At 42.3% G+C, this 23,585-nt stretch overlaps 2 protein-coding genes and 1 long non-coding RNA gene across 10 annotated transcripts in view; 1 reads left to right on the top strand and 2 right to left on the bottom strand.

Moving 5' to 3' along the window:
* Window positions 1-1,188: 1,188 nt before the first annotated feature.
* Window positions 1,189-7,121, bottom strand: LOC132356608 (THAP domain-containing protein 1). Its single transcript, XM_059909505.1, has 3 exons — window positions 6,764-7,121; window positions 2,252-2,447; window positions 1,189-1,719 (listed from the first exon to the last, which is right to left on the bottom strand). Exons 1-3 carry the CDS (start codon window positions 6,832-6,834, stop codon window positions 1,345-1,347), a joined length of 642 nt encoding a protein of 213 aa, XP_059765488.1. The 5' UTR covers window positions 6,835-7,121; the 3' UTR covers window positions 1,189-1,344.
* On the top strand, window positions 6,723-23,433 carry LOC132356609 (uncharacterized). Of its 2 annotated transcripts, none has more exons than XR_009499927.1 (3): window positions 6,723-7,136; window positions 21,545-21,630; window positions 22,645-23,433. It is a non-coding gene; the product is annotated as an uncharacterized LOC132356609 (long non-coding RNA). The 2 variants fall into 2 exon arrangements; XR_009499928.1 differs by lacking the exon at window positions 22,645-23,433 and adding an exon at window positions 22,178-22,411.
* Window positions 11,191-23,585, bottom strand: part of RNF170 (ring finger protein 170) — a 30,141-nt gene continuing 17,746 nt past the window's right edge. For all 7 annotated transcript variants that reach the window (XM_059909496.1, XM_059909498.1, XM_059909501.1 and 4 more), the window contains 3 exons: window positions 20,720-20,793; window positions 17,560-17,670; window positions 11,191-14,026 (listed from right to left, as the gene is read on the bottom strand). In XM_059909496.1, the coding sequence (XP_059765479.1) occupies window positions 13,757-14,026; window positions 17,560-17,670; window positions 20,720-20,793 (455 nt within the window). In that variant the 3' untranslated portion in view covers window positions 11,191-13,756. The remainder of the gene's footprint in view (window positions 14,027-17,559; window positions 17,671-20,719; window positions 20,794-23,585) is intronic.

The raw sequence follows: 23,585 nt of genomic DNA, 5'->3' as shown, positions 1-23,585 counted from the left end.
CCATGAATCAAAGTACTGGCATGGCAGTGAATTACACTGAAAATCAGGTCTTCAAAAGACACTCTTGGACATCACCGCTGCGTATCTTTAATACAGCCTTCAAAGGTCTGTGCAGCACTTTGAAATATGAAATAATTACAGTTGGAGCAGTTACTCTAAATCTCAGTAGGTAATTCCTACAGCAGTACTTGTTTACTCAGAACGGTTTTCATTTCAAATATATGTAAACTTTCTCACAAAGTCAGAACACAACTCACAGTTTGAACAGAAACCTCAGTATTTGAGTCTCGGCATTAAGTAAAATAAACTTTACCTATTAGGATGCTTTTGAATGCAAATCACTCCTTAAGGTAAATGGGATGTAATTTCTAACTTGTGGTAAAAGTGAAGAAATCGTTTATTATGTGAAGCCTTGACCAAAATCAATTAGTCAAGTGCAAGATTTCCACCTTATGGAACAAGTCAAACTCTACCCACACAACACATCTGGCAGAGATCTGGATGCAGGTACACCTACAGTTGGGGACTGGATGTCCCTTAGCTCGGGGCAGTGAAAGAAAAAGGCAAGCCACGGATCAGCCCCCATTGGTCATTGGTCATTACCTCACTGATAACAATGCCTACTTTGCTTACTGGAGAGTGTATCTTCCAGTGGAGACACGCTTCTAATTCTATAATGCCAGACAGCGGGGGGAAAAGAAGGGTCCACTTTTTAAAAATCCATCCTTTAAAGTCTTTTAACCATTTTGATTAGGTATGGAATGACTCATTTTCTGCTCTAAAGACAACCAACCTTTTTAAAGTATTGACTTGCCAATTTATCTTTGATAAGTGATTAAGATAAATGAATCTGCTGACTTTACAAATAAGAATATGTGAATAAGAATATATATATATATATATATATATATATATATATTCTGAGAAGTTATTGCCCCATGCTTCTGATTTAAAATGTGACTAAGTTCTCTCAATAAACTGTTCATTTAAAATTTTAAACTTTAAACTTAAATCATCCTTACTGCACTGTTATCATTCTCTTTATTTTCATATCATTTCTATAAATACTCAAATTAAGAAACAAAAATCCCCAATCTTGAAACCAACTTACAATGAAGCTAGTTTATAACTTTTAAAATATTTTGTTAAAATGTAAAAACCCTGAAATTACAAACAAAACATTTACAATTTTACAGTATATATCTAATTTATTCTTTTAAAAAAATATTCTGAATTGTTTTTATACAAGTGACCAAGTGTAATTTTTTTCAAATGAAACTCCTCTACAGGCTAGAAGAGGGTAGGTGGTATTGCCCCATTGAACACCAACACAGATTTCACTCTTCATGCCGGGACTTCAACTATTTCAAAATAGTCATTTGGTAGAATCACATAACCCCGCTCGGAGACGTCGTCTTTCTCCTTCTGGAAGTGCACGACCTCCTTCAGCTTCTCCAGCTGCCGCTCCTGTCTTCTGCACCGCTGCTGTGCGGTCTTGAGCTTCTTTCTGAGCTTCTCTACTTGCTGTTCGAGCTGGTGAATCCTCTTCCTCTGGTGCATGGTGTCCTCCACAGTGTAGTTGTGGTCACAGAACACGGAGAGGTTATCAGGGGTCTGAAGAGGAGGCATGAGTAACCCGATAGCAGCATCGACCTGGGAAACGGGGGGTGTTGAAGGAGGTCGGGGAAGCTGTTCTTGGGGCTCCGGAAGATCTTCCTTCTAAAACAAAGATGCAGAGCACATTTCAGTTTCATGACGAAACAGTTCACAAGAACTCGTCTGTGGAATTTAAGAATACTCTCATTTCTGTCTCCTCGGTATAGAAACATTCTAAAATGAGAAAACAGTTCAAGTTTTAATTGTACTTTTCTTTCTGAAGTAGAAATGGGATGCAAGAAACACAGAATGATTATTAAGATTTAATTAAATACTAAGCACTTAAAACTGAGGGGAAAAATACTTTGAACTATCACTGACAAAGAAAAATCAAAACTTATCAACATGTAAGAAGGACTACAGAGTGATCTCAAAGTAAGTTATGAAGCTAGATTGAGTTTCTTAGCGTGAGGATATTTAACTTTAATAAACTGCACTTTGTATTTTTAAAAAGTATTTCACTGTGAACAGTGGTTATTTACAAGTGATGGGTTCTAGGCAACATTTATTTTCTTAACACTACTCTGGATTTTCCACAGTGAACACATTAATTTTATAAACAGAAAACCACCCAATATTTTAAAACACTTATTACCTTGTCATGTGGTTCAGTACAAAGGAATATTGTGGGGACAGCGTCCTCTTTCAGTAACTTGTTGTTGCACTCTCTCTTAAAGCAGTCCGGAGTAAAGTGTTCTGAGCAAATGCTGCTGTACTTGGTGGGCTTGAAGTTTTTCCTTCTGACAGCTGCCTCCCATTTTTTACAAAGACTGGGTCGAGTAAGAGGAAACCTAAGAAGATGACATAATTCAGTTTTCCAACCTTATTCAAAAAAAAGGCACACCCAGACTTTCCCGCTTAGAAAAGAATTAGCTTACATCGGTGTTAACACACCAAGGAGGAATTTGATTGAAACACCAGCCCTGGGCTTCCCTGGTGGCGCAGGGGTTGAGAATCTGCCTGCCAATGCAGGGGACACGGGTTCGAGCCCTGGTCTGGGAAGATCCCACATGCCACGGAGCAACTGGGCCCGTGAGCCACAATTACTGAGCCTGCGCGTCTGGAGCCTGTGCTCTGCAACAAGAGAGGCCGCGATGGTGAGAGGCCCGCGCACCGCGATGAAGAGTGGTCCCCACTTGCCGCAACTAGAGAAAGCCCTTGCACAGAAACGAAGACCCAACACAGCCAAAAATAAATAAATAAATAAATAAATAAATAAATAAAAGAACGTGAATTTTTAAAAAGAAAAAAAACACCGGCCCTGCGAATCTTTTTTTTTTTTTTGACAGTGTTTAGTTGTGTCCTTACTACCTTAGTTTGTTGCGAATGTACTTGTTTTGACATAGAAAACAGACTTGTGGTTGCCAAGGGTGGGAGACGGGGAGGTATGGAGTGGGAGTTTGGGATTAGCAGATACAAACTATTACATATAGAGAATGGATAAACAACAAGGTCCTACTGTATAGCACAGGGAACTATATTCAATATCCTGAGATAAATCATAATGGAAAAGAATACGAGAAAGAATGTATACATATGCATAACTGAATCACTTTGCTGTACAGCAGAAACTAACACAACATTGTAAATCAACTAGACTTGAATCAAGTAAATTTTTTTAAAATGTACTTCTTTTAAAATCCTATAACTAAAGTGACCACCACTAATGTGGAATATAAGTCACCCCTCCCAGCATGGTACCTTTGTTCTTCTTAGAAAGCAATATTTCTTACAGGAATCTGATTGATCACACAGCAGTTATAAGAATGTCAGATACAATGACATACACAATCTAAACAGGACAGGCTGATTAAGAATTTACATAATATAAAAATATTCTTATTAAAAGGTAGCCATGTGGATAGATGCACGCAGGTGGCAGAGTTAAGTGATGGGAGGCTGGGGTCGAGGCCCATGTGCAGCGATATTGTAAATAACCTTCACTAACAGATACAGGGATTCCACACACATTTAAATACACAAGGGTAAATCGTATAGGTCCACTATCTGTTTATCTCAGTTTTTAATGCTTAACTTTTTAAAAAAAAATTTTTTATTTATTGTTTATTTATTATTTTTTTTAATTTTTGGCTGTGTTGGGTCCTCGTTTCTGAGCGAGGGCTTTCTCCAGTTGCGGCGAGTAGGGGCCACTCTTCATCGCGGTGCGCAGGCCTCTCACTATCGCGGCCTCTCTTGTTGCGGAGCAGAGGCTCCAGACGCTCAGGCTCAGCAGTTGTGGCTCACGGGCCCAGTTGCTCCGCGGCACGTGGGATCCTCCCAGACCAGGGCTCGAACCCGTGTCCCCTGCACTGGCAGGCAGACTCCCAACCACTGCGCCACCAGGGAAGCCCCTGCTTAACTTTTATACTGAAGACACTAAAAGTTTCAGGTAAAAATACATGCTATAGAGTGAATTTGTATTAATTATTTTTTCACCAGTGATTTTCTGTGTATTGCAAAACAAAATTGCACATTTATAACTATGTACTGAGAAAAAGAAGCTTTTGGTTCTCTTAGAATCAGTCTGACAAATATGAATTAATCAAATTAGTCAAATCATAGTGAGAAAGAAATAAAGAAAAGTATTCATTTCGAATTACCTCTTAATCAACTGAAATATGTCCATTAGGCCCAGATAAAGGGAGCTAGGAAGGGCTTAAACTTATTGTGATTTTATTCTTCCAGGTCAAGGATTTAGTGAGCTGGGAGGATTGGAAAGAAGCCAAAAAAGGGTGTTTTGACTCTGTGTCCCACAGTTCCTCTTCCAAGTGAGGTACGCCTGAGCCTGACTCTGCTGTGGTCAGGAAGCTCTAACCCACCGTCGGGGCAGTCCCTTTTCTTTGCCCAGCATAGCTGTTCCCACTGCCATCAGGGAGAAAGCGAGGAAAGGACTCCTAGAAGGTTCCTGCTGGGAGCGCCTCCAGAAGTACAAACGTGGTACAGTCACTGGTACCACTCAGCACTGAGGGCCTCCAGACCCAAGGACTACAATGCAGGTTCTTTCGGAGGTCAAGATCTTTCCCATTTACTTCCCGAAACTGTTCTTTTAGATAAGGGCTGAGAGGCAGGTTAGCCCTTCTTTCGATTAAATCGACTATTTAACAGCCAGCAGAAACTCAGTAGTTCTGATGTGTGAATGTCATCCTTAACGAGTCTGCAGTGCCAATGAAGGGTCTTCCCTATGTTTGGATTCCCTCTGCCATATCATTAGAAATGGGGAGGTGGGAACTGAATGCCTTTGATCACATCTCCATCTCCAGACCTATTCCTTCACTTTGGAAGTCCTGGAGGTCAATTCATCAGCTTTCAGAAATTCTAATAAATCAAGAGGTAATATTAGGACATACTGAACCGAATCCCGGAAGTGTTAAGTGTTCTATCCCCTTCTCGGAAGGGGAAACATGAACACTCTCAAGATCTCTTTAAAGGGACTTGCCTGTTGGCGCAGTGGATAAGAAGAATCCGCCTGCCAATGAGGGGGACACGGGTTCGAGCCCTGGTCCAGGAAGATTCCACATGGCGCGGAGCAACAAAGCCCGTGAGCCACAGCTACTGAGCCCCTGCGCCAGGCTCCGCAACAAGAGAAGCCACCGCAATGAGAAGTCCACGCACGGCAACGAAGAGCAGCCCCCGCTCGCCGCAACTACAGAAAGCCCGTGCGCAGCAACAAAGACCCAACGCGGCCAAAAATAAAAAAAAAATTTTTTTAATTAAAATCTTAAAAAAAAAGATCTATGTTCTAGACACTCTTATTTCTGTTCCTCTCATAGTCTATCAAACCTATAAATGCACCCACATTGGGCTTCCCTGGTGGCACAGTGGTTGAGAATCTGCCTGCTAATGCAGGGGACACGGGTTCGAGCCCTGGTCTGGGAAGATCCCACATGCTGCGGAGCAACTAGGCCCGTGAGCCACAACTACTGAGCCTGCGCGTCTGGAGCCTGTGCTCCGCAACAAGAGAGGCCGCGATAGTGAGAGGCCTGCGCACTGCGATGAAGAGTGGCCCCCGCTCGCCACAACTAGAGAAAGCCCTCGCACAGAAACAAAGACCCAACACAGCTAAAAATTTTTTAAAAAAAGAAAAAAATGCACCCACATTCCCTGTTAAAGATAAAAGGTCCCCACCCCGAAACTGAATATTTGCTTTTGTTTTTGTAATTACTTAGCTATAAATAATTTGTATGATTTACCACTAACTCATTTCTTTAGCTATTATCTATCCACTTACAGTCGTAAGTTACGGCCACATTTTCTTAACGTAGTAAAACTTGTGAACACTGAATTTGGCTGAATGAAAATGGCACCGTGCAGACATCAGACGATCACTATCATTCCGTTCTGCGGTTTTCTTCTCAAGAGAAGACCGGCCCTCCTAGGACTCCGGCCGCGGCACCTCCCGGATGAAGCAGCCCCGAGGGCGGTGGGCCGCTTTCCCTCCGAGGCTGCTCTTCCCCACGCACGATACCCTGCTACTGCCCACGCTGCCGCTGTGCGCGAAACACAGCTCTTCATCTTGGCAGTACCTGAACCTTTCTGGGAAACTCACTGGTCCCTGAATGTGGGGTCCTAGAAACTGGGTCCAAAACATCCTCCCGGACGCCTGGCCAAGTCAGTCCTAACGGCTGCGACGCTGGACCGCCCCACGCCCCCTCCAGCAGGGAGGGAAACGCGGGCCTTCTCCGTCGCTGCTGCTGCTTCAGCCTCCCCTCTAAAGACTCATTACCATCTCCCTACTCCGTGACCCGCCTGATGAAACCCAGCTGCCTCCGGGTCTGGAGACCTCACGACCCGCCGGGGCTCCAGGCATCGCCCACGGGCCCCGAACCTACCACCCCGAGCGGCGCGCGAACCTAAGCGCGAGGACAGGCCGCCGCGGCGACGCGCGCCGAGAACGCGCCACCCGGGGCGGGGCGCCGGCGGCTACTCCAGGGACGAGCCCACCGCTCCAGGCCCGGAGCACCCGACGGCGCCCCGCCCCTAGCTCCGCCCCTCGCCCCGCCCCTCTCACAGGTCTCGCGCGGACACGCGCCTGGCTCCGCCCCCGAGCACGGCCGCGCGCCCCCGGCCCCACTAGGGGCCGAGCCCACGAGGCGCGCAGAGTACTTACTTGTGGAAAGAAACGGGCTTATCCTTGTCGTATCGGTTCTTGCAGCCGTAGGCGGAACAGGACTGCACCATCCTTCCGGTCCTCAGTTACTTAACTTCTGCCTCCCCAGCAGGCAGTTGAGGCTGCTATCAATGTCGCCGCGCTCGGCTTTGACACCCTCGCTGCTTCTGTAGCTTTGGTCAGCAGTTAGAGTGATGAGAGCCTCATTCAGAGTGACTCATGTGCTCGTTTTGTTGTTTGCATTAGCAGAAGGACCACAGCCATCGCCCGTCTCCCATCTCCAAAATGGCGGAGGCAGCTTCAACCTCACCTCTCGCGAGGAGTTCGTCCTACTGTTTCTGATTAGCCCTGAGGTCAGAGGTAACGTTCCCTGGTACGTAGGCCATTGGCTGAGGCCCGGCGTGTCGCGCGGCGGGCTCGGCGTTGCGCAAGTGGGCGGGGCTTCCGAGCTTCCGGAAGGAAGAAGGAACTGCCTGGGGGGAGGGGAGGGGAGGGGAGGGGGTGGGGGCGGGAGCCCTGGGCTGGTTCCGCCCTCACGGTGATTCCCTGGGTTACTTATCCCGGACGGTGTAGGGTGGAGAGCTAGACGGTCTGTTGGGTCCGCTGGGCTAAAGCAGGGCAGGTGTAAACCTGAGGCCGTTGGGCAGTTGCGCTCGTTTCTCTGAAAGCGCGGCCACAGATGGCGTGATTCCTAGAACTAGGTGGACTCCTCCTCTCCCAGCCTGCTGGCCTCCATCGCCTTACCTGCCTCTTCAGGTATCGCGAGGCTCTGAGGAGGCCAGGCCCCGGCGCCTAGCAGCGAAGGCGGACGCCCGCACGCAGCCGGCGGGCCGAGGCTGTTGGCTGCTGTAGCGATCTCAGTTATCCGTCCCCAGGTGCTGCGTCGGGAATCGCCAACAGCTGACGCGCCTTTCAGTCGGAGGGAGGTTTTGCCTCTTCCGTGGGTGCCGGTAATCTCGTGGCTTGTGATGAAGTGAGCAAGACTAGTATAGTCCCCGTCTTCATAGCGCTTATGTTCTACTGAGGGGAAGGCGGACAATAAAAAATGGAAAGAGAATCGCACTGTGCGAAGATGCCCGAATACGTTAGAACGCTGGAAGGATGAATGAGGACGGAGGAGAGGTCACTGCCTACTGTCTGAGAAGGGGGCCGTTGAATCTGAGAACCAGAGGAAGGGAAAAACGTAGCGGTGTAAAGAAGGAAGGTGGGCAGGCTGGGGAGAGCGTTCCTGGCCTAGGGAGTGTGTGCTACGACCCTGAGGCAGGAAGGAGTTGTGTCTTTTCTGGAAGCTAAATGGAGGCTGTGTGGTCGAGCCTATGAGCCAGGGAAGGAGGTCATGAAGTGAGGTTGAAGAGCAGCAAGTTGTTGGTCTGGATGTTAGCGCAGTGGGAAGCCGCTGAGCCATTTTAGGCAGGGGAGAGATGTGATCTAATACACATTTTGAAAAAGTCATTCTGGCTGTTAAAGGAAGAGTTTATCAGCGACGGGCAACAGCGAAAGTGAGCCGACCAACTAAGGGGCTGTTTCAGGCAAGCAAGAGGTTGGCAGCTTTGGCCTAAGGTGGTGGCAGCAGAGACACGTGTAAGGGGCAGAAGCACCAGGGCTTGTTGATGGATGGAAATGAGAGTGAGGAGGAAAAGGATCAAGATATCGGGGGTGATGTGAGCGTGAGTTTCGGGCTGGAGCAGTTAAGATAAATGGACGGTGGTGCCTTTTACTGAGATGCTGATGGCCTTAAAAAAAAAAAAAAAAGAACTATGTCCCCCAATAGGATAGAGGCCTTGGAGGGGTGGGAGTGATTCTGGAAGTTTTGGGGTTGTAGGACTGAGGAATGTCAGACGTGAAAGAAAGTATAAATAGTTCTGAGGTTGGGAATGCTGGCTACTAAAGAAGCATGGAAGCTCCCCAGCCAGTCCAGGGTGCCCTTTTGAGGCTTGTGATCCGGTCATTTCAGTCGTTTGGTTGGATTTCCCTCAGCCAAGTTCTGTTCTCCCCTCCCCTTCTGTCTTCTAGCTATCCATAACTTGGAAATAAAATAAACATTTTTATTATTTGTTGACTATTATCCTAATGTTTCCTTACTTCAAAATGGTAAATTTACTGGTAAGGTGAATTGCATGTAATTAAAATATATATATTACTGAACTGAACTGAAGGTTGCATTTTTCTTTGTAAAAAAGAGTCCCCCGAACTAAATTTTCACCGTGTGGTCTGCAAATCAATTTATTTGCTTAATAGAAAAATAATTTTCACTACCTCTAAACTAACCTGCACCCATCATTGGCTTCTCCTTTTCCTTTGCCCATTTCTTAACATTTCCTAAGGCTGGAATAACTGTTCCTTACTTGTCAAGGGGTGACTTCAAGGAAGCATTTTTACTTTTCAAAGATGATTGTCTGCTTTTTAAAAATGTTGATGGAAGCAACCCAAACATCCATTAATAGTTGAGTAAGTTGTGGTACAGTCATACAGTGGAATACTATACAGCAATCAAAATAAAGCAGTCCCACAACCTGGATGATTCATAACATAATGTTGAAGAAGTCAGACACAAAAGAAATACACTATATGATTCTGTTTTTTTGTAGAGTAAAAAAACAAAAGTAGGTAAAACTAAAGTCAGAAGAGGCTACTTTTGGGGAGAGAGGCAATGAAGGGGGGCTTATGGGATGGTGGTAATGCATCTTTTGACCAAAGTGATGGTTAAACAGTGTGTTCACTTTATGATAATTCATCATCTGACCTTTATAAGATGTTTGGTATTTGTTCTACTTTAATAAAATAGCTTATTAAGCAAACAAGGGCCACACAAGATAGGCAAAACTGCCATTTGTTTTTAGAGAATGAGAGAGATGTTTATATGCTCTTATGATCTCTTCATCTGACCACTTCAGTACATATCGAAAGTGAATATATGCGTAGCTTTATATGAACATTTAAGGGAAAGGGAATAAATAGGGATGAACTGAAGGATAGTTAGAAGTTTGATGTTCTTCAGAGTCTTAAGAGGCCGGGAGCTAATTCATTTACTAATAGAACACTTTTTAGGGAAAAAGGAAAATTCAACCCTTGACTTTAAAAGGGTAGGTTTTGTCTCAGTTTTTCTAGAAGGGTACACTTTGTCTTCTTGCTTGATGAACTGAAGAAAAATATGCCACTTGTTTTGATGTTGGAGAAGGCTAAGGCCTAAAGATGCCTTAAACTCACTGATCTCTAACAGTTTAGATTTTAGTTTCTATCCAACTATGCTGCTTTTTCTATAAACAGTTTTTATTTTAAAATACCCTCACATTCATTCTCTCTGGGCCTCATTATCTTCATCTGTAGGGTTAGGCTGTAGGACTGAGGAATTCCTAATTTGGAATCCATGAATGGTCAGCTCTTTGAATCCCCTGAAAATGAATCAAAACTATACATATGTGTATATATGCATTTTTCTGGGGGAGCTATCCATAGGTTTTATCTGATTTTCACAGAGAAAACACAAAAACTAGTCAGTTTCTAAGGTCCCTTACAGCTGTAACATTCTAGGATTCGTGAAACAAAGATTAATTTCCATGTAGATGTTAACTATAGGTTTTCTCTAAGACCGATTAGCGGGGTGAGTGTTTTGATCTGAATTATTAGATATTTTTAAGTAGTTATTTTTAAATTTTGTGTTTTAAAATTAATTAAAATCTAAACTGTTAGATATAGTGAAGTTTAAAACATCTTTATTTAGCCCTTAGCCCTCTCCTATGTCACACACTACATTCCCCTTAAAAGGCCACTAGTCTGGAAGAAAAAGGACAGTGTTCAGACATGCTCAGTGTTGTCTACCGGGTGTGTACTCCCCTCATGCCCCGTTCTGGACATGGGACAAGTCAGAGGAGGCAGTGGGTGAAGGGGACAGCGACTGATAACACCTGAGATTTGCTTGCAGTCAGGAACTCGATGCTTCAAATACTGACACCGTGAAGATGGTCTGGTTCTGACTGAACAGCAAAAGCTCAACGATTGTCTTTATCTCTGTGACAGGATCGCCTCCTGTCGGCAGCCCTTAAAGCCTACTAACCTGGTCTTGGGAGACTCTAAGTCTTAGGGCCTTAAAACCTTGAGTGCCCTTTCCTATCCCTCAGACTCAGAAAAGAACATTTCAGTTATCAGCTATACAGTTTCAGTAAAATACACACTCAAAAGAAATAGGGGTGGGGAATCAGGGTGCAAGGGTACTGATTCCAATCTCACCCTTATTGTCCAGAATTAATATAGATTGCCCAGATTAAATAATTTTTCTCAAAAACATTTCTACGTTTTAAATTTTAAAGTTAATTAGAAACGTGATGAGGTGAAAAAGAAAGCCATTGCAACCATTATATTGAATGCTATTTCAGGAGTTCCGAATTTTAAAGCAGACAGTGTCAAAGAAACCAGACAATAACAGCTACTTTTTAATTTTAGATACGTTGCTTTTATTCAAAAGAGTCACTGCTTGACAAACTCTGAAATCACAAGGTTTGAACCAAACTGTCCATCCTCTGAAACAACTCTGTGAGGTAGGTATCCGCACAGCCACAGGGACCAGCACGGTCCTTTCTTCCCGTGCTGCTTTCAGTGCTGAGAACTGTAGTAGCTGGAACCACTGTTCTAGTGGGCAGTTAGAACAACTGTTTCCTCCATCTCCCTCCCCACAGAGCTGCCCAAGTTATCATCTGCTCCTGGGGCTGGACCATCTGTTTTTTGAAAGTTACAATATTGTTGTTTACGAAAATCCAAACTGTTGCTTTGATTTATATGCTCTAACTCTGAATCACGGAAGTATTACTATGATGTTTAAAAATTTAAAACACTGATTGACTCTACTTGCTTTAAATACTCTTGGATCCCTCCTACATTTATTATCACTGATCAATAAAGATGACATAATAAACAGGTCTAAAATTCTGAGAAGCCAGCATATTCCCTTTTCAACTTAGTAAGACTTCATACAGTGTTTTTGTATGTTACAAAAGTTGGTACAATACGCCTCTACCAGGAAAGTCTTAGAAGGAATTCCAAATATTACAATAAAAGTATTGTAACTGTAAGTGTGACACTTGAAGCAGAACACATGCACAGAAAATTAAATCCTTTCAAAAATAGCATTGCTATAGCCCCACACCAAATTTGTAATTGGTAGGCAATGCGTTTCGAGACTGGTAAATGGTGGTGTAACGAACGCCTACTCATTAGCTTCTCAAGTTAGTGACTGCAGCTGAAACGTTTTCCTATGAAGTGTGCCACCCTATGAGAAGTTTGATTTGGACATGGTGAATCAGGATTCGTGGAGTCTTGATATGTAATCTTTCTAGACCTTTGCTCTTAGGAGAACCCAAGCTGTCCTAATCCAGTATGCTCCAAAAGTCTTCCAAAGGATCCCAGTTTCTCCCCATGTAGGAGTCCTAGGAGTCTAATACCAGTTCGGTCACTTATCTGTGCATGGCTTCAGACAAAAAAAAATACCTTTCATCTACGTCAGGGATTTCATCTATGAAAAGGAAGGTAATGCCCTGCCTCCTTCACCTAACTCTCTTGAGGATTAAATGAAAAGTATGCCAGAAATTGCTTTAATTACAATGTGCTATACTTAAGGATTTTGTTTTTCTCTGTGACAAGCAGCAGCTTTGTCTTAGGCCCAAATTACAAGACACTACTGACGTATCATTCAGCATCTCATCAGTTGATGGCCTCTGATTCACCTGGAAGACTGCGACAGTGAGGCTCGCTGACACATGAGTGGACAGGAATGACTAGCGGTGGCTGCCAGGTGCAGAGCTGACACTGCCTGAGCCCTGGGGATCAGTGACTGTCCTGCTGTCCAGGTCACTCACGGGCAGTGCCAGCTGAGGGAGTTAAGATTTCGTAATACTTGCGGTTTTGATTCTTCTCAAACAGAAAACTGCATAAGAGAGCGTTAAGTACTTATGCTGTAGTCATCCAAAAACCAAGATAACGTGCCTGCTGAATCATCTCATTCTGCATAAGGCCTGATGAATCTGGGCTATATTCTGTCATCTAGGGACAGTATTACAAAAGTGTTCTGACAAGAGAAAACTAACCAAATCTGTACATTCTGTCGCTATAGCTCACCAGTAATTTCTCTTGTCAAATTTAAATAGTGTTCCTAGTACCCTCCTCAGTTCTTTGATGCTCACAGCTACGGAGAACCACCTTCCTCAGGAATGCACCAAACTGCTATGTGTCTGCAGTATCACCCAGGTTCCTGAAACAAAAATTCCCTTTACAAGTAACTTTTATATACTGTTCCTATAAAAGGACCAAACTCTTACTGAAATGCCATAACTGAGAATATCAAGCGTGCTGACTGGAGTCCAATGTCTCACAACTTGTTAATTCTCCTATCGCTTAAGGAAGTGTTCTGTAAACCAGAATATGAAATCAAATTAACAAAGTTCAAGTTTCTTCTTTCCCCTTCAGCTGGTAGCAAAGAATTATATCAGAATGGAAAAGCAGAACTGCTCCAAATGCACAAAACCTAAATGCTCAAAGAAACACTGACTTTTCCCCAATATTGTACAATATTTTATTGTAACCAAAATACTTAGGTGAGTCTCACAGCAGTATATTATCATGTAGGTACTCACCGAGAAGGATGAATTGGATAAACTGTACATTTGACAATACCTTACTACACATCCAGTTAACCTGAATAGTTTGGTGGGGGAGAAGATATAGAAGCATCCCATTTTATATAATTCCATATTTTTTCCACAACTTTATAGAAACACAGAATGAAGATACAGTTGTTAATCACTATAATTCTAACCGTACTATTGGAACCTGCAACACGTAAAAATTCCAGTCATATATTGCTAGGCATTTGCCAAATGACAATCAAATGTTTCTCATACAGTGGTTTTAAACTTGTAAGATAATATTCAAATGCTTTAAACTGCCATGGTCCTTTTGTTTGATTTTACACATTGGCTCAAATATTTTAGTGCACTCATTTTCTCATCTGTTGAGTCTCTGTGTTACTACTTCTCGGTACATAATAGAGATGTAGATGAGCAACAAAAAGACGACAAAGAAATCATCGAGAAAGCCTAGAATTCCAAACAGGGCTTCAGGCACAAAATCTAGAGGCGATATAAGATAGAAAAAAGCCCCCATTAAACAAAGTATTATCCTGATACGGAACATCCAGAAAAGGCCTCCGACTGAAAACACCTCCCTGAATGCATGCCTCAGTAAAGTGGGTAGGTCCATAATTCTTTCCATAATCTGGTAGGGGAAGAACAAATACTGTGATTTGGTATCTAGTGTGTTAGACTTAAAAATAATACAATTTTCTTACAACGTGCAGACAAACTCAGCATGAATGAAGGAGTTTCACGTATTCACTGAAACCATATTTTCTAGTTACACATTTTATTTAAAAATAGTTCTTTGATTACTAGGTTCTTATAAAATAGGTCTTATTGCAGATAATTGAAAAGTAAAATATCAACAAATTTGAAACATAGGACATAGTAATACAAAACTCAAGTTATTTCTAATTTGTAAATTTAGTAAAATAAACCAACAAAGAACCCAGTGTACAGAACTAGGCTGAGGCTTGAGCTCAAGTCTCAGCTTTAAAGTTGGACAGACCACTTACTAGCCAAGTGACCTTGGGGAAAGTTGTTTAACCTACTAGAGATAAGTCAACAACTAATTGAGTATGTGCCACAAGGACTATTAAGAACTAGAAGAGATATTGTTATAAAAGACCTTGATAAATTGCCAGACAATATATAAGTATATACGGACACATCAACTTTGATGGCTTTGACCATCTAAGAATAGCAATGAAACTGATTTCCTTCTTAGGATGTTTATTCTGCTTAGCTTGAGTTTAAGTGAATTATTAATTGCCACAAAGATTTTTGGAATGCCGGGCCCTACCCTTTCTGGAAATGATTATGGTTTCTGAATATATACAGACTAATAATTAGATTATATTTACTTTGTAAATATACTAAAACCCACTGAATTGTATACTTTAAACAGGGGTACTATATGGCGTGTAAATTACATCTAAATAAAGTTGTTTTTTTAAAAAAAGACAGTACCAGTATCTATTTGTATGACCTTGAGCAAGTCAAGTTTATTCTCTGACTGGAAACTTCTCGCTTCCTCTGCATAGCTCTTAGCTGACTGCATGACCATGAGGCCGCGTGTAGTAATGAGGCACCATGACGATTCCTCAACCTAACTTCTTTGACGTCTTACTTCTCAGGGGTTGGGAGATGCAAGAGAAACTGGCCAGAGGAAGTAAATCACTTCCTGTGGTCATTCCAGTGCCCACAATTCAGCTGTTTTTAACAATCTGTATAAATACCACAAATCTAACGCTAAGTATGTATTTTGTCCAACAAATGCCGAATAAGTTGAGAGGGAGATGGAGACAAAAATGGGAAGAACTGAGCAAGCGATGAGAAAACGGTTTTAAAAACCCCACCAGACAAAGAAAATCTTGTAACTCCTTTTGGAAAACTGATCACAAAAGAACAAAAATGGTCTTTTTAGAATCACTCCTCATGCTGATTTTCTGTTCTCTGTGGAAGAAACTAATACTTAAAGCAAAACAGCTATACAGCTTTCACAAGGTCTATGGTAAATTACTTAAAATGTTCTAATGACCAGCCAATATGTCTTTTGAATACTGTTCTGTCCTTTATCGGGGCTATTTTGTTCAGTTCTCATATGGTGTTGTTTACACAAAATCTGTAGTGATTAGACAAGAAATATGGAATGGGTTATTAAGAAATGTTTGTGTACTAATCACAATCTGACTCTTAACTCTGGGGTAGAATATCAAAGTAAGAGCTAAATGTCTTTATTATATTGTAATTTCATCACATACCAAGCTTTCTTATTCATTAAGTATATATCTGACGCACACAAAATAACTGAGCAATGGTATGCTTCACACCTTAAAATACGAATGAAAATCTTAAAATGATTTTTTTAAGTTCAGTGGTAGTTCTTGAATTTGAAACACTGATTTTCAAAGAATCGTCCTAAGATGCCCCTGGAGGATACGTAAGAAAACTGTCGGATCAGAAACAGCAGAAGAGGCTGCCAAAGAACCATGGAGGGCAACAGGGACCAGGTCAAGCTTTTCTTGTCACTAAAAGATTTGCCTATCACCATCCACAGCAGGCGAAACTGTATGCTTTTAAATGTACCTGACGTCCCAGAATGAGGAACAGAATGTACGAGGGAGCCCAAGTCTATGCAGTTGTGTAATACAGAAGCATTTTAACAGCTTATATTCTTGGCTGGGAGTAGTAGTATCATTTCTATCTTAAGGATAACCATAAATTCTACAAACATTAAGGCCTACTGTATTCCAGACACTGAGGCCATAGTAGTGACTAAATATACACGGTCCTCGCCCTCGTGAAGCTTTCCGTCTCCTGAGGGAACGGTAATGAACAAGGTCGGAGGGCAATGACAGAGACTGCCCTGGTTGATCGGGGACAGCCTCGCCGAGGAAGACATACTAGGGCCGACCTGAAGGATGTGGAAGTCAGCCAGGAGGCGAGCAGCGGGACAAGCATTCCGAGCAGAGGAAATGGCACGAGTGAGGCACGAAGGTGGGAAGGCCTGGAGCGTGTTCTGAGAGCCGCATCCCGAGGGAGGGGAGGGGGGACCAGGCCATGCAGGGCCTTGAAAGCCACAGCCAGGAGTTGGGACATTATTCCAGAAATTCAGAAGTTTCAAAACACAAGAGCATCGTGGTCTTACTTCTGTTTTCAAAATATTACTCGGGCTGCTGTGCAGAGGAAAAGGTCCAAGTGAAGAGGCCACTGCAGTTGTCCTAAGCAAGAGATGGTGGTGGTCTGGCCTAGTCTGATGGCTACAAACACAGGACTTGTTATGAGGCAGAAATGACAGCATCCCCAGAAAGAGACAGAAAAGACACGTTAGGACTTCTTTACAGATCAGAGAAGGGGAATGAGGGAGAAGAGGACATCAGCACTGAGTTGAGTAAGGCTGAGGTAGGGAGGGATCGGGTCAGTGTTGTGCATGTTACATCTCCTGTCCGAGATGCCAGGAACGTGCCAGTGGGATGTATGCTGAGCAAGTGGACGTCAGAGCCTAGAGCGTGGAGCAGAGTCTGGGCTTCCAGTACGAATTTGTACTGAGTGTGTTCTGGGTTTTCAAGTACATATTTAGTCATACACTACTAGAATTCTTTGTTAAATTTTGAGAAATTTTGAGAAAACTGGGATGAGTCAGTAAAGTGTGGTTTTTTAATCTATCAAATGCCTTTTTGGGGAGGAGGGGCAACTGTAGAATTAATGTGCTCTTTAAAAATAGAATGCTTTTGAATACCTGACATACCAAACCCCCAATACTTAGGGTTACTTAAGGGAACAAATTCAAATGGGGCCAGGGTAAAATAGAGTAAAACACAATTGTAAAACTCCCTCCAGAAGTTCTCAGTTGTAAGTTTCCCGTAAGACAAACCCTATTTTAGAATCACGTAGGAGTCAATAATTTTACCTTTCCCTCCAATTTTTTTCTATTGCTTTTTTTTTGCTGGTATCACTTTCATAAAGAGTTTTATAATGCCATTTTTTAAAAGGTAGAAAACTGTAGTCCTTGGGAAAGCTGTAACTCAGTGAATGACAGCAACAATGAAAAGTAAAGACTTAACGTAACACACACAGATTTTTCACAGAGACTATTTGTTGGTAAATCTCACTTTACAAAAGAGAAGTATCATCACACTCTAACTTTGCACCCGCTACAACATTACTTACAGATCTGGGCTGCCCTGAGAATCTCCGGTTATAATCATTAATATCTTGATGCAATGATACAGCATCCTGAGACTGGTCATTTTCACCAAATACTGTTAGCAGTAAAGTTACCTGTAGATTTACAGAAAAAAGAATTGTTACACCTTTCTGCAGCATTAATTTTTTTTCATTTTGTGTTATTATTCAATAGAATGAGAAAAGCTTCTGAATTTAGATTTCGCTCATTTCTTTTAACAAAGGCAACACAGGGGAGGAAAGTAAGCTATTATTTCCTTACAATAAAATCCATTCAAAATGTTATTTGAACTCCTGTAAAATAAAATGGGCACTGGTTTAAGTACTTTTCAATCCACACCAGGGATCAAGTTAGTAGTCCTCTGTTTGGGCTAACAGACATTTGAGGATATAAGAATGATGAGAAAATATTCAGGAGCAAAGTGAAATATCACTTTGAGAGAGGAAGATTAGGGCTTTCTTTTTTGATTAAAATCACGATTCCTTATCCTCTCTGGTATCTGAATTATCTTTGAATGCTACCAGCATCACACAGAGATGAAGTTGTTGCAGGAACCAGCTCTCAAGCACCCATCTCTACTACAATCAAAAAGGTAATTCTTGATACTGTTATATAACATAATACATTTAACCCTGATTCCTCCATGGTAGAGGTAAGGAGGATACACAAATGTTCCTGGACTATACTCGGGTAATCTGAAGATGACAGTACCTCGAAGACAAGTATATTTTAAAATATAACACCCCCTATAGAAATGGCCACTGTACAAAGAGATAAATATGGGAAGGAGCCGTGATAGATTTGGGTTTAAATCATCTCGCTGTTGTTTTGACCCTCAGCTCAGCTGTAAAACCAGGACCCCACTGCTCAGGTGCTTCCCAAACAGCCAAACACAGGAGTGCCTAAGAGCAGCAGGTGGTAGGAACAGCAGGTACAGCCATCTCTTCACAAATTTGTTAATAAAGATGAATTCTTTCACTAAATATTAACTGACCACCTACATGGGCCAGGCACTGCGCTAAGTGCTAGACGTACAAAAAAAGGACAACGTGGCCTTGCGCCTTGGTGATCACAATCCCCAGGACAGAAGGGGAGGGAGACGTGTTCAACAGCCCATCATAAGGCACTGGGGTAGGCGTTACAATGATGCTGGAGAGGAAGGACTTCCTCTGTCTGGGGTGTCCAGAAAACTTGACACTTGCATTCGCCCTAGGGACGCGGTAGGACCGCTGGCGTGTCAGTGTGCGCGCCCAGGGGAGACGTGGTGACCATGTTCCAGCCACAGACAGCAGGCTGCACACTGTTCCCAGTGAAGCAGGTGGTGGGGCAGGTAGATGAACTGCAGTGGGAACGCACTGCAGTTAGGGAACCCACAAGTTTATCTCCACCTTTCTCACCTCTAGCCAATTTATGTGTGGTCCAAAGGATACCACCTGCTAATGCGCATATGCCCTATGAAAAGACACAGGTAGTGCCAGAAAGAGGGGCAGGTGGTGGAACTAATTCTTTAGGGCAAGACCTTCGGCCTGGTCTCCGTGTTGCTGGCAAGAGAGCTAAAGATGAGAGGTGGCACTGGCAAATAAGCTTCAGGGCCAACTGCCTTGTGTCACACATCAAATCAGCCAGAGAGGTGGAACAAAAAAATGATCTTCCTCCTAACCATGTGGTAAAAAGTGTGAAATAGGCAGAATCTGGGGATGTATCGATGGAAGCAAGAAGGAAAGAAGAGAAACCTCGAACCTTCCTCTCTCCAACCAAAAAAGGCAGCAATGGGGGAAGTGGATAAGCCAGAACAATGGATGAAAGGTACACACACGTGTGTGCATTTCTGTGTATGTGTATATGTATTTAACAGTGCACACTATATGGTTTTATTTATATACAGTCCCCAAATTAGGCAAAACTGAACAGTAATCTTAGAGGAGCATGCTAAGGTAATAAAACTGTAAAGAAAATCAAGGAAATGCTTATCATAACAGTCAAATAGTAGCTACCTCTAGGAGAGGAAGGAGGGGGGGAGATTTGGAAGGGGTCCTCAGGAGGCTTCTGGGGCTGTAGCCAGTTTCTGTTTCTTCATCTGAGTGGCGGCTACTCAGGTGTTGCTTTGTGACAAGTCAGTGAGCTGTACCTCTTTATTTTGTGTGCTTTTCTGTACGTCTGTTGTATTTTACAAAGAATTTTTGAACAACTGTTGTGCCTTCTCTAATCTTATTTTACTTGGTGGTCCCTGTGGGTTTATGCCTTTCCTGTTTTGGTGGGGCTGCCAGAGGGAGCAAAAGTAAATGCGTGCACTCAATTCGGCATCCTGACTTGGAAGCTCTCCATCCTGGTCGGGACTTCCGTTTGCACTGGAAGACTCCCCAAGGAAGGTTGTCTGTGAACCTGATCATGAGTCATTATCAGACAGGCATATATTTTAAATGAAAAGAATAATATAAATATAAAGGAAATTCTGAAAAGTGATAGAACGTCCCATTTGGCTATATTTATTAACTTAAAAACTACAAATATCAGTTTCTCAGATTTTTCAAACGAAACAAAATTTTGTTTCTCCAGTTTGTTGAAGAAATTGAGCCGTTTGGTAGCGTACTATAACACTTCAGTCTCCAACACGCATGCGTAAAACCTCACTGCGTCCCTCGGAGGCAGCATCTGTACTGATGTAACAGGCTAATCTGCTCTGGGTGATGCGACGTGGCCACGGCTCCACAAGAGACATTTTTCAAAGGCATTGTTCGTCATTTAAAGCTGTCTGGACCCTCACCACAGATGGGCAGGTTAAAAAGAAAGTACAACTGAAAAACTATTTTTTTCAAAAGAAGTGTATTCAGGGCATATTTGCTTAAGCCTGATTGCCAGTTCAGTTGTTCCCTTGCTGGTGTTACAACAAAGACTTACTAGGATCTGGGGGAGGGTTCATGTACCAGCTGTTTTTCACTATGACTGAAGGGATATCAAAGGGAATTCCCTTTTTTTTGAGGTGTCTTAAAGACATTAAAAAAAATAATGGAGAAACATCAGAGAAGCTTTGGATAAATGAAGTTCTGCTAAAAACATAAAAATAATTCAGGAGTTAGATACAGAAACTATAAAAATTTACAAACTGAGCTAGTATAAATGATGTTTTCTGGGCACAAACATTACCGTTTGTCTACAGATTGGACAACTGATTGCCCCAAGCCATGACCCGTATCGCCAGTACGCCACAATGCAGGTACCTAATGGGAAGAAAACATTAATATTGATGTTTTTAAGTCCATATATCCTGGGAAAGTTTCATATATTTGAAATATTTTAACAGCATCACCTATTTTAAAATGTTTTTTACTTTATCCAACCAACTCTTAAGGCAAATTCAAATCTAATAACAATTCCCAGCCACTGAAAAATATTTTAATTTAAACTACCAGTTAAGATACAAGCATTTTTACAATCAAAAGCAAGCATGCATTAACTGCTTCAATGCTATGAGGCTTAATAGAAAATACTGCATTTCCTATGTGAATAAATAACAGTAATTGAACATTACTGTACATATGACAACCAATAAATCACACTATAAATTTTCTGTTCCAAATTTGATATATATGTTACAGAAACACAACTTCCATTTTTTTAAAAGTTTAGAAAACCAAGTCACTTAAGTGTCAATAATAGTAATTAGGTAGTATGTGCAAAGGAGCCAAAGGATACAAAGATTTCACGCTTCCTGCCCTAACAGAGTTCATAATCCAGTTAAGTAACTGAATCAACTTTTGTACTGGATGGATTTGATTTTTCTTCTTGAAGGCGTTGATGAGCAGTAAAACAGGTAAACACGGCCCAGAGAGAGGATTTACAGACCTTAAAAAGTGGTGGTAGGTGCACGAAGTGTATAGGCACTAAAGTTCAGACCAGTAACAAATGAAGAGGGAGTATTTTAAAATACTGGCTGATGTTTAAGGAGCCAATTCATTTTCTTCTCTGCAGGCCCCCATTTCTCGGATCATCCAGGTTCCACTGTGAATCTGAACTAACTGCTTCCTGGCTCCTTCAATCAAATTGAGGAGACCAAGGTAACATACTTAAATGACTCAGAAGGTAGTTACATCTTGAAATGTGTAATATTAAATTTCAGTACAAAAGGTGTACAGCATTTGAACACAACTTTGTAGGGGTGGTAAGATTCGATAGGCAGAAGACAGGAGGGAGGACACTCTGGGTTTTGCAATGGCAGGAACAAATCCCAGAGGCAGAAATAATGGTACATGGGGACACTGGTGAGCAGGCCACTGGCTGAAGCCAAGGCTGCCTGACCTGACCGTTAGTGACTGTGGGGAAAAACTGGTTTGATGATTTAAGACAAGTTTAAAAAGCTAAACCATCTGTATCTGATATCTTTTCCTGCTCTCAGGGTGCTGTGTTAATTAGATAATATTTACTAAATACTTTGAGCAGTCTAATTTCATACAGAAACCATATGAAAGCAAAACCGATCATAAATATGTTAGTATTATTACCATCTGTAATGATGCCTTAGATTTATCTACTACCTTTTCACCCAAAAGTCCAATGTGTTTTGATATATGTTAATTTATTTAATTCCATAACTCTTTTCCACAGATTGGAGTACAGGTGTCCTTCGTTTGCAGTATTATGTAGCGGCCACTTGCCTGCACTGGAAAACTATGGTCCAGCAAATCAAACACTTCAGTTCATACACATCTGCTGTGATGTGCTTGATGCTTTCCCTTAACTAGGATGGCGGGAGAGGTGACTCAATGACTTGAATCCGGGGCACAATCTCTCTAGATCTGTCTATTTGTAAAATGAGAATAAGACCTCATAAGGCTGCCAGGGAATTAAATAAAATAATGTGGGTTACAAATGCAAGTTAGGTGAAGTCTGTTGCTGCTGTTATTCTTGACTTGCTGTAAAGGAATAGAACTGTAGTTCCACACAGGGAGCTAAGCTGAAATGCTCTTCATATACATGGTATCAGTATCCTTGAACTACTGTTCAAAGAAACACATTTCTATTTATTGAGAAGCTGAGTAACTAGTTTTTGTTTTTTTTTTTAACCTTCGAAGCTGCAGACAGTAAATAAAAGTGTCCCAACGAGAAGAGCAGGATATCGGAAGGAATCTACCCAATTACCCCAGGCCCAGAGGTAAAACCAAGAGCACGGTACAGCCATCTCTCAACTGACCGGGTTATCCACGGAGTGCATCACTGAAGCCTGGGCTGTTGGCAAATAGACTTCGCCCAGCCTGCCAGACCTCACGGATTCCCAGCCCCTGCCTGGGGTGCTGCGCTGGGGGATGGCCGAGGCACAGCCAGACCCAGAGAGAGTCCACAATCGATAAGGAACGTCAGCCAGGGGTTTGAGGGGGAGCATCTGCTTTCTCTGATGGCCATTTAATCCCCTACCCCAACACCTGATCTTTCGTTACTTGGCTGCTCACTAGCACTTCCAACAGATAATTAAGGATAGACGCTGAAATAGTGTTTTGTAATTTGTTAATGACTTAGACAAAAACCTGAGGGAAGAGGTTGAAATTAATGGATGAGGCAATGACGGGATTGGTCAGTACTGACTAAATGGGCACAAGGTATAGAAAACCCTGCATCGCATGGAATGGATTCCAGATACTTTATTTCACCCCCAGCAGCATGAACAGTAACACTGTATACCTCGGAATTCTGACTCTTAGGCAAAAGATACAAAGGGGAGAAAGCAAAGTACAAATCACTGTATGCTGCATGTTAAATCAGTACAGTTTGGGAGCAATTAGCACCCTATCTTGCATATAGCTGTTCAAACGGAAAGAAATACTACCAATAAAAAATAGGTCTAATGATGAGATAAATTTTAAGGAGAGAGTAGTTGTATAAACCACCGATCACGTAGTATTGGGTTGGCCAAAAAGTTCGTTTGGGTTTTTGGTAACATCGTACGGGAAAACCCGAACGAACTTTTTGGCCAACCCAACAGAACTGCGCACAGGCTGTGAAGTCAGGCCTGGGTTTA

This window comes from Balaenoptera ricei, chromosome 21, assembly GCF_028023285.1.
Source record: "Balaenoptera ricei isolate mBalRic1 chromosome 21, mBalRic1.hap2, whole genome shotgun sequence".
Classification (NCBI taxonomy): Eukaryota; Metazoa; Chordata; class Mammalia; order Artiodactyla; family Balaenopteridae; genus Balaenoptera; species Balaenoptera ricei.
The sequence above is the reverse complement of the archived record's forward strand: the minus strand, read 5'-3'. Positions and strand labels throughout refer to the sequence as shown.

What these genes read in the sequence shown, in the direction of transcription:
- LOC132356608 (XM_059909505.1), bottom strand. Translation starts at nt 6,834, where the DNA reads ATGGTGCAGTCCTGTTCCGCCTACGGCTGCAAGAACCGATACGACAAG. An exon ending in AAGCCCGTTTCTTTCCACAA is followed by an intron (nt 2,448 to 6,763) that starts GTAAGTACTCTG and finishes TCATCTTCTTAG; the next exon opens with GTTTCCTCTTACTCGACCCA. An exon ending in GTACTGAACCACATGACAAG is followed by an intron (nt 1,720 to 2,251) that starts GTAATAAGTGTT and finishes TCTTTGTTTTAG; the next exon opens with AAGGAAGATCTTCCGGAGCC.